General features: G+C 39.0%; 1 protein-coding gene across 3 annotated transcripts in view; it reads right to left on the bottom strand.

Annotated features, from left to right (window-relative positions):
• Heatr3 (HEAT repeat containing 3) overlaps nt 1-18323 on the bottom strand; it is a 74218-nt gene that overhangs the window by 41944 nt on the left and 13951 nt on the right. For 2 of the 3 annotated variants that reach the window (XM_021260943.2, XM_004847955.3), the window contains exons 8-12: nt 15638-15728; nt 15388-15545; nt 13280-13362; nt 12119-12255; nt 6704-6792 (exon numbers count right to left, since the gene is read on the bottom strand). In XM_021260943.2, coding sequence (XP_021116602.2) covers nt 6704-6792; nt 12119-12255; nt 13280-13362; nt 15388-15545; nt 15638-15728 — 558 coding nt within the window. Of the gene's footprint in view, nt 1-206; nt 1800-6703; nt 6793-12118; nt 12256-13279; nt 13363-15387; nt 15546-15637; nt 15729-18323 lie in introns of those variants that run through there. The other variant, XM_087206783.1, reaches the window with a different exon arrangement.

An 18323-nucleotide genomic window follows, 5' to 3' on the forward strand; every position in this document is an offset into this window, starting at 1 on the left:
AAAGGTGCCTCAGGTCCTATTAGTTTCATTTGAAGACTCATTCCAGAGGTATGAGGACCAAAGGGGTTCTAATTTCTTTTTAATATTGAACATAAAGGTTTTAAAAGTATAAGTGACATCATGTAGCTTTAATAAAAATTGGCTGAGTCTAGACAAAGTAAGAACTTTCTTTGAGATGTTTGTTTTATTTTTTTCTTTTTCTTTTTGATACCGTGGATGGAACTCAGGATCTTGCACTTGTGAGGCAGGTGCAGCGCCACTGAGCTACATCCCCAGCCCCTCTTTGAGATGCTTTATCATAAATTAAGACTACAAAAGCCATTAAATTATATAGTACATCTTCCATACAGTGATAATTTTCAGTTTAAGCTAATTTGAGCACATATTTGGGCAAAAGAATCATGAAAGAATGTAAATGTCAAGTTGCCAGGCTGTTTCCTACAGCGTGGTGATGAACAGATTCAATCCGGAGCCAGACATCCTGGGTTCAGATCCTAGCTCCATCCCTTACCACCTGGCTATCCAGCAAGTTACTTAATTCCATCAAATTGTTAGTTTTCCCATGAGTAAAATGGAGATGACAAAAGTATTCCTCACGGAGTTGCTATAAGGATTAAATAATACACATAAAACATGTATTAAGTGTTAACTGTAGTTATTATTTGCAAGAATACTGAATAACTGCAAATCCTCAAACACATTTCTCTATCATTTACATTATTTTTGACAATTCTAAAAGTAATAGCACCATGTTATGTTTCACAGAAAATACTTAATGACAAAAACCATACAAACTGAAGGATTCTGCACAGCTCAGACAGATTGCTGTAACTCTTACATGCTTGGCTACATAATCACCAGGACAATTCAGAGAAGCTGCTGACGAAACAACAAGCTGAAGAACCAGACAGCGAAGCCGGACAGCTGGACTCCGGTGCTGGTGCCATCACTTGGCAAATCAAACTGCTGGTTTCCTCTCCTGAAAAGCATGGGAGAGCCAGGGTTCTGGCTCTGACACTCAATGCTCATGCCCATCATAGAGCTAATCTGAGAATTCAGCACCGTAATATATAGGTATAAAGTCAGGAATGTGTGTGTGTGGGGGGGTGGCACACACCTGTAATCTGAGCACTCTGAGAGGCTGAGCCAGGGGGATCACAAATTTGAACCCAGCCTGGGCAATGGCTTAGTGAGATCCCATCTCAAACAGGTGGGAGGTGAGGATGTAGCTCAGATCAAAGGCCCTGGGTTTAATCCCCAGTACTACAAACAATAAAAGACATACACATGCACAAAACAATCTATAGGAATGATTACCATTAAATAAGCATGAGCTTTGAGTAATTTCCTCAAACCATCAGACTGATTCAGTAAACTGCTACCTATACACCATGAAAAGAAAATCTTATATTCCTACAGGCCTTGAGGGTGAGGTTTTATGACTCTCCCAACAGCCACTTACCATTACTGAATTATTACCATTTCCATTTTGAAAAACGTCAAGTACACAAAGAAACCTTTTAAAATAATGAATAGTACATGTCAACAGCAATAGTACATGTCAACAGTAAAATACCATTCCCACTAAATTCTGGGACAAAATAAGGTTTGGGAAGCAGGATTCCAGTGGCGTGACTGCAGAAGGACCAAAACAGGAAGAAAGACAAGGAAGCCAAGAGCTGCACGGCCAGGTGACTGGGAGGCCCGTCTAAGTGCAGACCGAAGTATCTGGGATTAGACGAACAGTGGAACCACAGGAATCTCCAAGGAGAGAGGCAGGTCCCAGAGGATAGGAGATTCTGAAAACCAAAAGTGGGTAGTGTGGGCCAGTGATACTGAGACATATTAGTAACTAGAGGACTTTAGAAAGGAGGGAGAATGGTTTAGATAGTGGTTTTCAGACTTAAGTGTGCAAGGGAATAACCTGCAGAACTCGCTAAGACTCAGACTGCTGGACTCCTAGCAAAGTCTGCATCCACCCAGGCCAAGGGTGTAGCTCTGGCACAAAGCCCTTGCCTACCCTGTGCAAAGTCCTGGGCTTTTAATCTCCAGCACCACAAAACAAACAAAAAGCCCAACCTCATAGAAAAATGGGCAAAAGATAGGAGCAGTCACACAAAAAGAAATGCAAAGGTCCTAAAGCACATGAAATGATGTCCAACCTCATTACCCTAATAAAATATGCAAAATAAAATGAAATAATTTTTATCTATCAAACTGGCAAAAACATGCAAAACAGCTCAAACTCTGAAGAAGGGACTACAGCAACATCTCACAGTAACAAGTGCATCTCATCTCTAACCCAGTAATCCCACTTCTAGGATCTGTCCCAAAGACACAATGGCAAAACATAATACAATTCATCAAGACTATTCACTGCAATTCTACTTATAATAGCAAAAGATTAGAAATAACTCAAATGTCTATCAATAAGAGACTGAATAAATATGGAAAGTCTACACAGTGTAGTATTCTGAAGCTGTAAAAAAGAAATGAGAAAAATCTGAGCTGGGTGTGGTGGCACATGCCTGCAATCTTAGCACTCAGGAAACTGAGGCCAAAGGATCATGAGTTCAAAGCCAGACTGGACTATAGACAGAGATTGTCTCAAAAACAAACAAACAAACAAACAAACCCCAAATCTCTATATACGGTAATGATCAATAACAGAGAAAAGAACAGGCAAGTGTACAGAAGCATTACTTTTTTTTGGTACCAGGAATAGAACTCAGGTCCTTGATCTTGTGCAGCAGGCAGTGAAACCACTGAACTAAATCCCCGGCCCCAGAAGCATTACCTTTAAGAAGTTAAGTACAAATACAGTCTTTCTTTTTAATAAGCAAAAGAAAATTTACCTAGTTTTCAAAAAGGAATAACAGAACAACAAATCAAAAATAAAAAAGGCAGAGTATGTGCTAGCACGAGCAGGGCCCTGGGTTCAATTCCCAGTACAAACACACACAAAAAAACTAAAGCCAGGCACAATGCTTACACTTGTAACCCCAGCTATTCAGAAGGCTGAGATAGGAGGAACACAAGTTCTAGGCCAGCCTGGACAACTTAGTGAGACGTCTCAAAATTTAAATGCTGGGAGATGCTGGGGATGTAGTTCAGTGGTAGAGCTGACAGACAAGCCTGAGACCCTGGGTTCAACTGCCAGAGCCACCAAACAAACAAAAACCCACTAAACTAAAAAGGATGATTATTATGAAATATGAAAATGAAAAGACAGGAGCCAAGACAAGAAGCTAAACCTCTTGTTTTTCCCTTGAGGGTTGAATTAAGGGTCTTTGCACTCGCTAGGCACATGTTCTCTCACTGGGATATACTCCCAGACCAGACCTCTTTGAATATCTTTTTCTCTTTTTTATTGGCGATAAAAACATACATAAAATATACCATTTTTAAGTGTCCGATTCAGTGGCATTAAGTGCATCACAGTACACTCACAGCCATTCTCCATCTCTAGAACTTTACACCTTTCCAATGTCTTCCCACTGCCCCTCTCCTAGTAACCACTCTCTCTCCTTGTCTCTGAACTTAGTTACTGCAAGCACCTCATACAAGAGCGATCATATGGCATGAGTCTTTTTGTAACTGACATTATTTCTCTTAGTATGTTTCCAATGTCACCCATGTTATTCTGATACATGTATCAGAATTTCATTTTTAAAGCTCAATAATATTCCATTATGCAGATTTACCATATTTTTTCTCCAAATATTTCTTGTTTCACTTTTAATTCTCCAATTGTATATTTTACATAATTAAAAAGTAAAAAAATAAAGCAATTTATTAGAGAAAGTGAAAACTTGTTGGGAGCAATGGTACATAATTCTAGGGAAAAATCATTTGATTAGGCCCAGTTCTTCCACCTACTGGACAGCTATAGCATTCTAAGAACTGAAGCTAACTTTATTAGAAGCACACAGAAAATTCTTTTAAGCAACTTTAAAACACAGTAACTTGGGGTTGGGGGTTATAACTCAGCAGTAGTACCCTTGCCTAGAATATATGAGGTTTGATCACCAACACCAAAAGAAGAAACAAAAAAGCAAAAATGCTGTATGCTTTGTATTTAAACTGGAAACATCAGCGTGAAATTTACTGTTATCTTCCTAAAAAATACAAATTTCCCAGCTATTTCACTAAAATGACCTAGAAGTAATGACAATATGGTAGCCAGCCATACCTCCCTAAAATCCAATTTCTCACTAAAGAAATCAGGGAGTGTTGAAGAAATTCTTCCAGATTTTAAGCAGGAAAATGACAAGTTGAACCTGGGACATCTTCTTTAGCCTAAAAAGCAAAATGTGACCAAAATCCTAGGGTTTGGACATAGGGTTCATGTTAAAGAGAAATGGGAACCAATCTGATGAGATTCCTACTATCTAAAGATGAGTCAAACTTGCATCAAAAATAACTATAATAGAATATATTATGTATGTATGTTTAAAACCCTGAGTTCACAATGATACTAAAAAGATAGCATATATGAGTCTCTGAGTTCGATCTCGGCACAACTCCCCCCAATAAAGATATTTTGTTGGTCTCATTTAGAGATTGCTGGGGCAATCTTTCATTCACTCTTCTAGAAAAAAGGGTCAGAGGTCAGTTAGACACTGACTTGTCTTTTATTGTACAAACTGTATTTCAAAGTACTAAATAACTGATGAGGCAGAAAATTCTTATTTACAGAAGAATCCCAGCTAATAACTGTTAAAGGAATGACAAAACTAGAATATCTCTATTTTGCAGCCCCTAATGAAACAAAAGATCTTGACAACTATAATCAGTTGCTAACACCGTTAAGTGAACCCAGTCAGTAATCTTAAAATTGCTCTTATGACATTATATAATTTTTGATATAAAATAGGAAAACTATGTATAGCAATATGAACTTTTCTTGCCAAAAACTCTGAATCTGAATCTAATTAAGGTTCTTGCCTTAGCTCTGAGTTTACAGGAAATATAGGAGACAGAGGATGTTAAACAACACCATTATGATGCATCAGCCAAACCTGAGAATGAGGAAAGGGCCATAGCACAAAGTGACAGTTTCTTTAATGAATAAATATAATGAGGGGAAGGAAGCAGATAAGGGAAATATAATCAATTGAGAGATTTAAGAAGCTGTGACTAGGGCCAGGGATATAACTCAGTGGTGCTGTGCCTGCCTGGCAAATGCAAGGTCCTGAGTTGAATTTCTGGTATCAAAGAAAAAAGCTGTGACTATACTAAAACCACTGAATTGTACACTTTAAATGGAAGAACTGTATATCATATGAATCAAATCTCAATAAAGCTAGTGAAAAAAAGAAGAGACAAAAATATCAACCAAGAGCAATGTATGTACCTTGTTTAGATCCTGATTTGAACAAACCACTTGAAATAGGACATTTCTGCTAGGCATGGCAACACATGCCTGTAATCCCAGCTCCTTGGGAAACTGAGGCAAAAGGCTTGAAAGTTCAAGGCAGCCTGGACAACTAGCAAAACCTTTTTACAAAATAAAATTTTAAAGGGCCGCGTATTTAGCTCAGTGGTTTTGCCACCTGCTGCTCAAGCGCAAGGATGAGTTTGATCCCCAGTACCAAAAAATAATAATAATAATAATAATAAAATAAAATAAAATTTTAAAAAGGTGTGGGAATGTAGCTCAGTGGTAGAGCACTTGCCTAGCACATGTGAGGTCCTAGGTTCAATCCCCAGCACCAAAAAAAGAGGCATTTTTAAGGCAATCTAGGAAAACTGAATTCAGACTGCATTTCAAATAAGAGATACCTGGTAACTTTTGGATTTGGGTAATGGTATCGGATCTAAAAAAATTTAATTTTGCCAGACATACCGAATGAAGTTCAACAATAAAATATTCAGGGTGAAATGATATGATTTGCTTTAAAATGCTCCAGGAAATAAGACTAAAAATGAAGAAAGAGGAATAAAACAAGAAGGGATGTTGATAGCCTGTTGAGACTTGGTGACAGTGTGCATGGGTTCACAGAATGGTCTCTGCTCTCAAGAATGTTTGAAAATTTACTTAATAGAAAGTAATGAATAAAAATGATATGGCACCTGTCAGAGAGATGCAGATGGATCCATGTGGAGGACATGTTTGAAATTTTCTGTAATAAAATTTTAAAAAGATCAACAACAGGACTGGGGATTTAGCTCCGTGGTTTCGCCGCCTGCTGTGCAAGCACAAGGACCCAAGTTCAATTCCCGGTACCAAAAAAAAAGATCAACAACATACAGAGAGAATATTTACAACATGTATATCAAACAGGAGGTTGTATTGTTAAAGATCTTGAAAACAGATCACTCAATCCACTGTTTTATTTTATAACACATTATTATTACTATTTTTTTTTGTACCAGGGATTGAACTCAGGAGCTTGCACCTGTGAGGCAGGCGGCAGTGCCACTGAGCTAAATTCCTGGCCTCTATCACGTTATTGTTATATGTATAGCAATTTTAATGTTAAATGTTGAGTTTATAATTTTTTAAAAAGTTGTATTGATATAAAAGCTTCTGTGTGTGTTGCTGAGGGTAGGAAGGAGGGAAATTTTCACTTTTTAGTTTAAGCATTTCTGCTTTCTTTTTGGAAAGATCAGATATTAGTCTTGTAATAGAAAAGTATTTTTTAAAAATATGTAATGAATTTTGCCCCCATAATACATAAAACAATTTAAAAAATCTTACCTGAGGAATATTCTTAGAGGCCATTGTTTGCAAAAGAGCCCTCAAGGCACTACTTATAGCTTCTAGAAAGTCAGCATGTTTGGCAAAATCTGAAACAAAAAATTACCACAATATACAATGGTGAAGTAAGTCTTTTTCTTTCTCCAAGACAAGCTATTTTACAGAAAAACATTGGATTAAAAAAAGCGTTTAAAATATTAATACAGGCTATCATTCATACATATATTTATATTTAAGCCAAAATGCCTGGTTAACAGCCACATGTACACTGTACAACAAGTCTGAAAGATGAAACAATCAAGGCAAAGGAGTGTTCTGCAGACAAGGTCCGAGAGTTCCGGGCAGTTAGGTTTCATCTGACTCACACTTTGGCGTGTGGCCAGCCTGCACCAGGTGTTGTAGATGAACTCAGTCTTTGACAGATACTTAGTGCCAGACTGACCTATAGAAAGCAGAGTGTCTCCTTGCTAAACCCAGCCAAGTGCCGAGCCAGGAATAGTGCTGCTTATGCCAGGTGGCCACTGTGTATCCTAATTACCACCCGGTTTCTTTTCCACTCTGGTTCCTCACAGTGACTCTTTTCCTACTGTCCTTCCTACCCACACAGGACAAACAGAACAGTAGCTAGCTGTAAACAACTGTGTTTGCCCAGTGATACAGAATGAGCGTAACCTAGGTGAGCTGGCTCCCTGAAACCTTTGGTGGGAAGGGAAGCAAGGGATGATATATTGTAATTTCCAAAAATGGCTACAACAGTATTTTCAGTCCTGCACAATCTTCTGGAACTTTGCCACTTCCTACAAAGTATGGCGTCTATTTCTCTACTTCTTGAATTTGGGTGGGACTTTGTGACTTCTTCAAACACAAGAATGACAGGCTAACAGGCTGGGGATGTAGCTCAGTGGCACTGCACCTGTCTGGCAAGTGCAAGGTCCCGAGTTCAATTCCTGGCACCAGAAGGAAAAAAAAAAGGGAACGTGACTTCCACCTGACTTGCATGTGTGAGCTCTTTTTTCTCTCTTGACTTTGCCCTTGGAACCCAGCTATCATGTTATGAGGAAGCCCAGATCACATGAAGAGGTCACCTGTGGGTGTTCTGCCTGACAATTCCAGAACCAACTATCCGAGTGAGTGAGGAACACTTCAGATGACTCTGGCTCCCAGCCTTCATGTTTCTCAGCAGATGCCCTAGACAGGTATATCTCCATCTCAGCACTGCTGACATTCTGGACCAGATACTTCTCTGCTGTGTCTGTACAGGGCTCTCCTGTGCCTTATAGAATGTTATTAGCATCCCTGGTCTCTACCCTTTAGACACTAGTAACAAAGTCCATGACGTAACAATCACAAATACGTACAGGCATTGCCAAATGTCCAGGGGTAGGAGGGATTGCCCCCTGGTCAAGAATCATTGCCCTAGACACTGTGGAATAGAGACAAACCATCTCCACTGTGCCCTATCTAAATTTCTGACCCAGAGATACTTCCAGAAGTAACAAATGATAAGTTGTTCTTGTTTGAGACAGGGTCTCACTATGTTGTCCAGGCTGATCTTGAACTCAGGAGCTCACATGATCTGCCTACCTCAACCTCCTGAACTGCTGGCACTAGTGTACTCTACCATATCCAGTTTGTTTTCTGTTGTTTTAAGCCACAAAGTTTTGACTTGGCTTCTTGCCTTGTGGTGCTTGGAACCCTGTCCTGGTTCTGATCCCCCTTTTTAGGTTGCCTGGGTGAGAGACAGGCAACTTCCCACACATTTTAATCAAGGCTTACTTTTTTTTGACTCTCTCATTAAAAAATATATATTATGTACTAATATATGTACTTATATATACATATGTTTCTAATTCAGATCTAATTAATGCAGACCAGCTAACAGGAGAGCTTTAGGATCACAGACCTGGGATGAAATCCTGCCTGACATTACGTGATCCTCTCACTTCATTTTGGTCTCATCTCTAACGTGAGCTCCTCAGAGAGGCCTTTTCACACTTGCTTAAGGCAGCACCTCATACTACTCTGATGTTATTTTTCTCTTCACAGCCAAAATTATATTAAACATTATGCCAGGATGCGAACTCCACAAACCAGTGACTCCATCTATTCACACCAGTATTTCTACACTACAGAGTGTATGACATAAAGTGCTCAGTAAACACATGATAAACAATGAGTGACCATACAGTGTTCTTTAACATCTCAGCTTCCTCATCAGGAAGAAGTGCCTGTCTTTAAAAACTGCTATCGAACAAGCACTCAAAAACTGGTGTGAAGTTCTTACTATCAAACTTTAGAAACTTACCATATTGGCTCTGAAATGTACATTTGATTAATGCTCCAAGAGTAGCCTTAGAAATTCATGAACTGCACATAAAACAAATGAAGCTACATTGTGTTATGAAAAACTAATCAAATACAAACAAAACACATCTAAGATTCAACTTTTTTCTTTTATTCTAAGGACAATAACTATTACCTTAATTCAAAATACTAATCTAAACTACACACCATTTTATGTTATGGGTAATTCATACTTTTATCTAGATCCGTGGCTGCAAACCTAGGGCACACATGCCACAGTAGGCTGTTTGTTTCATTGAACACTCTAGATCTAGATCATCGCTGATCTAGATTAAGGAAGATATGTAGGCAATTTTTATTTAATTCACATTTCTGGCCAATTTACCCAAATTTGAGAAAAGAATTTCAAACAACCTGCATTTCAGTTAAATATTCAGTGAAAGGTCAACAAATATGGCACTATCAGAGAATTAAGTAAATGTCAAAAGAAGTTAAACAAAAGAGGTGATTCAAAATGACTTTCCCCTCAAAAATGTTTTACAAAGACCAAAGGTATGTTTGAAGCATACCTAAATATAGGTAAAAAATGGGGAAAACTGATAGACTGACCCAATATGAAAATACACCATGACTAAAAATCTGATGTTTTGAACATCAACAGTTTTTAATGGAAACAAAGATATTAGTGCTTTGAATGCAAGAACCAGATTCCACTACATAAAAACCTCTCCTTTTATCCCTGTTGTCAGTTACAGAATACAGAGTATCACAAACTCTGTAACTATTTGGAAATGTATTTGGCATCAAAATTTAAACAAGTTAGGGGCTGGGGACACTCCTCAGTGGTAGAGTGATTGCCAAGTAGGCATAAGGCTCTGGGGGTTTGATCCCCACCATTGAAAAAACAAAACAAAGCTACAAAAATTACAAGTTAGATAGAGGTGTACAAGCCTCATCTATTTAACTCTCAAACATAGTAACACAAAAAGTACAGAATTTTGAGCCTCACACTCCCCACCAAATTCTTCAAAAACAGTTTATACTGTCCGTATAAAACCCATAGGATTACAAAAACAAAACAAAATGAAAACCCAAAGAAAAATGAAAAAACAAACAAAAAACCCCATAGGATTACACAATTTAATAAATCTCATGAAGGACAATATTAAAGTATCATGTCTCAATATTAGGAAGGTGGTTATCTTTTACCAAATGTCATTCTCGGAAAAAATATTTACTGCTGTTTCAAAATAAGTAACAACTATATTACTTTTTAAGCTGCTTCTTAACTCTATTTCTCTGAACATCAATGTTAACAGATAAAAAGGTACAGACAGGACCATGAGAAAGAGTCCATAGTTATTTTAATGGCAATCTTTCCCCAGCAACAACTTTACTCCTGTTTATAATCCAAACCCTTCCATAAATGGTAGGTTAATTCTGATAACAAATCCCTGCAAATTCCAGATCTGTAGGTTATGTTTTTTTCATTAAAATTGTTTGCATCCAGTTATGAATCATAAATACCACCAAGGCCTCATTAACCTATTTAGGCAAGTCTTTTCTTCTTAACTATAAGAATGAAATTTTCTTGGGTAATATATATACTGTATGTAGGACAAAACTCAAAAGTTTTTAATCAGATAATATAAAGTGGAAAGCCTCCCTCCTCTCTTATAGAGAGATTCTCTGGGGATGAGACAGACACCTATAGGGAGGACAGGGAGCAGGAAGTGAATGGTGTAAGAGCTTTCACAGCTCTACATCTTGCTTTTGTCTGACACAAACATCTCTGCATAGTACAAACTGTATCCTTTAAATTACAGGTCTCTAATATGGGTTAATTTCATTTGTACTCAAAAACTTGGAGGCTATACCACAGTTAACTTTTAAAAAGTTTGACAAAGTTTAGTTGATCAAAGAATGAATTGGGCAGCTCTCAAATCCAGGACAGGCTCTGTAAGACTCCCTTACTGGATTTCCTCCATTAAACTGTGGGCATTCAAACCCTCTGAGCTGGACTGTCAGCCTGTAAAAGCTCTAACGACTGTAGCTTTGTATTGCCCTCCCAGCCTTCTTAAAACCTGGAAGAGACCTGACTGTACAGGTAGGGGAGGCTTGCCTTGGCCTTTATGGCATTCTAGCTCCCAGCAGCCCAGCAAATATCCTTGGGGAGGGGTGGTGGAGGTGCTGCTCTTGCTCACGGCCACAACAATCCACCCACTCACAGGGTCTGAGGCAGGGAGCATAGCCAAACAAGGAGGCCACAAGCCAAGGCCCCAGGTCAGCAGGACCTCCCCATGTCTCACTGTTTGCAGGCCTGGCCAACCTTGAGGGAACTTTGCCAGCCATGGATCTACAAGCTGCCATCTCTTGCCTCTGAGCCATCTCTCAGTGAGTCTGATCAAGGTACCAAGAGCCCCATCCCTGATCACTAGGAAGTTCATTTCAGTTGAAGTAAATGCACCCATCCTGTCCCTCTGCTAGCCAGAAAACACTTAATATGCTACTCTCTGTTCTTCTGGCTACTTTGCTCACTAGTGCTTGCATATTATTACCGAGATCACAGGAAAATCATATCAAGCTGAGCTCTGGAGAAATAATGGAATGCTTTTAAACTGTGGGAAAGTAACATGAGCACTTTGATCTTAAATGAATTCATTTTGTGGCTATTCTTTTTTTTTCTTCTAGTACCCAAAATCAAACTGAGGACCTTGTGCTTGCCAGGCAGACACAGCTCCACTGAGCTACATTCCCGGCCCTTGTGGCTATTCTTGACATAATCTTTTTTTAAAAAAAAAAGTTCAGAAATATGACATGCTGCTAGATTAAGATCACGTTTATGTTTCCTGAGAGCTATGATGTTATCTTATAGAAATCACCCTCTACAGGTCACTGTGAAAATAGTAGTTTTGAAAATCTATCCCCATAATGACGTGAGCTGGTATACCTTGACTCTGTACCACTGGCAAGTATAAATATGATTATTAGCACCTGTGAAAAGTTTTTGCAGGCTGAATAAACAACACATAATTATAAAGTCCAAGTTCCTGCCTCTTTAACATTCTGCTCTATCCAAGTAGTCTTTCACAATCAGGTCTAAATATTTACCTGGTTGAGAAAAAAGAAGTTGTGACAGATGCTGTGCAAGTGTCTGAAGGGCTGGAGCTCCTCCCAGATGGTCCACGTCCAGGAGGGACACAAGACTCTGGAGACCCACCAGGGCTCTACACTGTATAGTGTTCATTCTGGAAAGGAAGTGGAACAACACTATTTCTCTAAAATTCACCCATCAGAATTCAGCGTTAACTTTTAACCTAAGCTTCAGGTTCTGGGGCTGGGAATGTGTATGGACAAGGAGGTCTATAGCATGTGAAAAAGAATCATGAGCTAAACTGTTAATCTGCCAATCAAACTGCTGGAGCACTCAAGGGCTCTGGCATACAACTTGTCTGATGAGTGTCATGAGGAAGTTCCTTCAGAAGAATTTCTATGCGAGGTAACATTTAAAAAATTATTTTAGGAAAAAGAAAATTATTTTAGGGGCCAGGGATTTAGCTCAGTGGTTCTGGCGCCTGCCTTGCAAGCACAAGGTCCCGAGTTCAATCCCCAGTACCAAAAAAAATTATTTTAAATTAGGAAATACGATATGCATATGGTGGCATACAACACACACATAGAGTATAACAGTTTATAAAGCAAACACTCATACCCCTGTGTAAGAAATAAACATTGTTGGCACCCTTGAAGCCCAGGTATTCCTTCTGATTATGCTTGACCTCTCTGAGTCCTAGAGGTCACCTCTACCCAGACTCAGAAGGTAAACTCCTTGCTTTCCTTTGAAGGCTTACCACCTAGATATGCATCTCTAGGAAGAACTGTTCAGTGTTGCCTGGTTTTGAACTTGGTAAAAACTGAACCACGCTATGTACAATGTTGTGGGGTTTTTTTGTGTTTTTTTTGCTGAACACCGTAAGTTTCCTTCATGTTGTAAGTGGTTCTAATTCAGATCCTTTTGACTATATTCCTACTGAATGATTATGTCAGAACATATTATCCATTCTACCTATGATGGACATCAAGGTTGTTTCGAGCTTGGGGCAACCATGAGTCCTGGGAACATCCTCATGCATGTATCTTGTGTGAGAACACACTTCTCCAGGTAGAAACCCAGGAACAAAACTCCCAGGTCTTGGGAGAAATCAGTGTTTCGTATTTAGTGGTGCAACATTTCACACAATGACACATTTTTGAAAATAGAAAAGTTCTTACTTTCTAATCAAAGGTTTCCAAGTAGGGTTCCTAGAACATATGTCAACTGCAACGCTGTTTGGAAAGGCAGTTTTCTCAAAAACCTACGTTTAAAAAAGTCAATAAGTTGAAGGTTGAAGAGTGATCATCTTACACATCATTTCTTTGTAAGATTCTAACATACTACAGTGATGCCTTGGTTGTTGAACAGCTCCAAGTTTGAATTTTCCACCACTCAAACAGCAAAGTTCAAAAAAATCTGTTCCATGTTCCTAATTTTGCTCACTAGTCAAACTGAAAATCTGACTTGAAAAAACTTGTCAGGTGAGGTGGTGCACACCTGTAATCCCAGCACTCAGGGATGCTGAGGCAGGAAGATCGCTGCAAGTTCGAGGGCAGCCTGAACTACATAGTGAGACCCTGTCTCAAGAAAGAAAGGAAGGAAGGAAGGAAGGAAGGAAGGAAGGAAGGAAGGAAAGAAAGAAAGAAGGAAAGAAGGAAAGAAAGACAGACAGGCAGACTTCAAAAAAAATCAAAAAAAAAAAAAACTTCAAAAAAAATAAAAAGAAAAAACTGTATGGGCTGAGAGTGAGTCATGCATTGCATCTTGCTGCAGGCACAAAGGGGTGACACTTCAGTCCTAAGCACTCCTCTCACCCAGACAACATATAGTGCTTGTGTTAGTGCATTAAAACATCTGTCATTCCAAGTTCGATCCCCGGTACCAAAAAAAAAACCAACATCTGTCATTCCAAGTTCGATCCCCGGTACCAAAAAAAAACATCTGTCATTAAAAAAGAAAAAAGAAAAACCCATCACTGTGTTTTTGCATAATATATCTTAACTATGTCTCCAAAGAAAGTAATACCAGCAGTAAAGCTAAGAGGAAAACTGTGAGAACCAAGAAAGAGTTAAAGAAAGAAAGAAACTGTGGGCTGGGGATTTAGCTCAGTGGTTCTGCCGCCTGCCTCTCAAGCGCAAGGACCTGAGTTCAATCCCTGGTACCAAAAAAAAGAAAGAAATTGCAAAATTTGTTAAAAGTTCTGGAAATATGAATTTATAAGTATAATTTTTGGGCCTTAGAACCAATTATTTGATTTTCCATTATTTCTTATGGGAAAAATATGTTTGGTTCTTGAACTTTTCAGTGTTCGAACATGAATTTGGAACAAATTGAGTTCAACAACCAAGGTATCACTGAACTTCCAAGTGAAATGGTTAGGCAAGATCAAGACAGAATGCTCAATTAGCCTATTTCTAATACTGTTAGTTTTTTTTTTTAACAGTATCAGAAGGTACTTTTCTTCTCTTTTGTCTATTTATAAAATCCATCTTCATCACATTTTATCAAAAATTGTTTTACAAATATGTAAAAGTACATTAGATAATATTAATGAAACACAGGTAGCATATGCAGATCAATGATCAGTCGAATCATAAATCATCTTCTCCAAGAATGAGGTTCATTGTCCTCCTTATCATCATCTAGTTTGTTTCTTTTTTTTTTCCTTTGATGGTACTGGAGATTGAACACAGGGCCTTCACACTGAGCTACTCCCTCAGCCCTTTTGAAAAATTTTTTGCTGGCTGGGGATGGTGGTGTACACCTGTAATCCCAGCATTTGGGAGGCTGAGGCAGGAGGATTAGCACAAGTTGGAACACAGTGAGTTCAAGACCAGCCTGGACTATACAGTGAGATCCTGTCTCAAAACAAACAAACAAAAATTGCTGTTTGTAATTTTTTTTAAATTTTGAGACAGGTTTTCACTCAAGTCACCAAGTTACACAGTCTGCGCTTGAACTTTCAGTTCTCCTGTCTCAGCCTCAAAGAATGCTGACATCACAGGTGCGTGCCACCACGCCCAGCTTATTAATTCTTTTTTTGACCCAGATGGTACCATCAGCTGCAACCTGAAAGTGTATGCTTACTTCTTCTGCACGCAGAGTGAATAGCTTACTTAAGACTTTCCTACTTTTTTTTGAGACAGGGTCTTTCTTTGTAGCCCAGGCTGGCCTTGAACCCATGCCAATCCTCCTGCTTCAGCCTCCCAAGTGGCAGGATAACAGGTGTGCGTCATCACGCCCAGCCCCCCTGTTCTTTAATGTGCCTGGAATGAAAACAAATTACCTTCTTTGGGATGAGGAAATTGGTGAGAGCAGTATGAATCTCATGGGAGAGGCAGAGTGGAGACAGCAGCTGCCCACCACACTCACTGAAGGAATTCTCCATAAATGCATCGCTTTCATCACTGCTAGAAAGCTCTTCCCATTCATCATCAGAGGGATCTGGAAAGATTGCAAACCATACATAACTGGAATTTTAAAGACAGTCCCCATGGGAGCTGCTCTCAGCCAGGAGACATGTAAAGGCAGCAAACCTTCATTGCAGCACATGTTGACAATAATTTCCAGAGCTGTCTGCTGAGCTGTCAGCAATGCCATGGTCTCTCTCAGTTCCTTGTCAGTAGCCTTCAAAAAGAGAAAAGACAAAAAGTCTTGGGATAAATTTTCTTAGTTAAAGCCTTCTGGAAGATTTTTGCTCTTGAAATAAAGCAAATGGGAGTAGAGTAGGTAGAAGAAAAGCCATAAAATGCTAGAAGTACAAACAAGCATTATAATTCCTCTTGGCATAGTGTAATTGCCAAACTGGGTTTCCATCTATCTACATGATTATTCTCTAAGCGTTGCTTAGTTAGCTGGAGAGAACAGATAGATATTTAGAAATTCTGAACCAAATTCACCCTGAAATTTAATCTAATGTGTTAAGAAGTAACTTGGCATACTAAGATTAAAAGTTCACTGTAGACACCAGGCACTAAACACAACGGCACCTGCTTTTAGATGCTTAGACGTCTTCCTGGAAAGACTACATTAACACAATGACCAACAGAGTTTGGCCAAAGAACAGACGGACTTGCTTCCTGGATTTCTTTGAAGAATATAATATTTAACAGTCAAAAAGATGCTTTTCTGTGAAAATATGTAACAATTTAAATGGGAAGAAGAAATATACCTGGGGCCAGGAATTTAGCTCAGTGGCGCCGCACCTGCCTCACAAGTGCAACGTCCTGAGTTTGATCCCAAGTACCAAGAGAAAAAAAAAAAAGAATCAATGTATCTGACCTTAATTTTTAAACTGTTTATGAAATAGCCATAATGATATTAAGGAAATAAGAAAATAGTGGAATAGGCTAAAAAAAATGCCTGTTTTATTGTCTATTTCCAAATTTGCTAAATGTTCCAAATTTTGACAGTTTTCCAATTGTGTTTTATTTTTTGCTGTACTGGGGACTGAATGTAGGGCCTAATGCTTGCTAGGCAAGGGCTCTATCACTGAGCTACATTCCCAACGACCCACCTTGAGCTTTTCTTTTTTGTCCTAGGGATTGAATACAGGGCCTTCACATTGAGCTATACATACCCCTCAATTATTTATTTATTTATTTATTTATTTATTTATTTATTTATTTTGGGGGTAAGAGAGCAGGGTCTCAATAAGTTGCCCAGGCTGGACTGGAATTTGTAATCCTCCTGCCTCAGTGTCCCAAAGTGTAGGAATTACAAGCGTGGGCCACCATGCCCAGCCCCTCCCATTTTTTTTTTTTGAGTCAGGATCTACGTTTGCCAGGCTGGCCTCTAACTTTAAATTGGCTCCTGCCTCAGCCTCCTGAGTAGTTTGATAGTTCTTATGACATATTCCTATTTCCCAGGGCTTCTAAAATTGTGTGTACTCTTTTAAAATGCAACCACTTCTTTGTCCAAAAATTCCACTGGAACTTTCAAAACTTTAATGTTTGACATGTAGAAGGCCTAACATTCAATTCTCAGCCTTGAAAACAACAACAACAAAAGCAAACTGCTAATGTAATACTGTCCCTCAGGAATCCCTAAACTTGCACTGGATTTATATGTACCCTGTATAAAATGCATACAAAAATTGTTGCTATTTGCAACTAAACAAATCTTTATTAGATTAGATTCAAACTAAATAAGACTTGTTCCTGGGTTCTCATCCACTTAGAATGTATGACAATCCAGCTTAGAAGGAACTCTGAAATTAGGTTCCACTTTATATGTTCAGAACATTTCTACGCTGTTTACTCTTATCAAGCTGCCATAAAGACTCAATCTAGATGAAATGTTATGACAATCCAGATTTCCTTCAAAGTAGCCAGAGAAAGGAGACTGAGTAAGGAAACAGATTAAGTGAAACAGACAAGGACTGGATAAATGCTAACTGGGAGCTGGGCCAGGTACTGTGCTTTAGCCTGTGCTAGGAAAAAAATAACAAATGGGTTAAACTGTTCTTTCTTTTCATATTTATAGTTATGCCTTCTTAAGTTTTGATTCTAAAGCCCTCTAGGAGAAGCCACTAGGCAGTGTGTTGACCATGGCTAACTATAAATCTGTATCCCTGGCACAGATGAGCACGATGCCTAGAGCCCTACTGGCACTGGCACTTGAATACAAGCTAGCAGACTGGCCAGCATGTTAATCACTCAGGCTACTCAGTTATGTTAAGATTTTAGAAAGCAAGTTTTTGCTATGAGAAAACTTTGTATTTTATAAACACAAAATCCTTTTTTGCTTCTTTGTTTTTTTGAGACAGGGTCTCAATACATAGTTCAAGCTGGCCTTGAACTATGTAGCCCAGGCTGGCCTGGACCTGAAGGCAATCCTCCTGGCTCAGCCTCCCAAGTGCTAAGATTACAGGTGGGTACCACCACACTTGGCTTAAATAATACTTGAGGGAATATATGTCTACATAATAGTTAATTATCAATAGTTCATAAACAAGGCACTTCTACATTAACCTCAGTAGATCTGGGTCTCATCCTCAGGTACTCCCTTTAGGAGCACTTGGAAGCACGGTGGGAGGCGGGGAGAGTCATACAAGGATTCCATCCTCCCAATCCCAGCTTGGGGCTTCAGATCCTCCAGAGGCCCCTGAAGCCTAACTGTAACTTCCACTTCTGCTCAGAGGAAATAGGGAGTGGTAAAATACAGCGTGCCTGAATTGGTCAGGATAAACAGAGACCCGAGTGGTAAAATGCCAACAGCTGA

The sequence above is a fragment of the Heterocephalus glaber genome, unplaced genomic scaffold, assembly GCF_053883595.1.
Source record: "Heterocephalus glaber isolate CG9 unplaced genomic scaffold, H.glaber_assembly_v1.0 deba00000071, whole genome shotgun sequence".
Lineage (NCBI taxonomy): Eukaryota > Metazoa > Chordata > Mammalia > Rodentia > Bathyergidae > Heterocephalus > Heterocephalus glaber.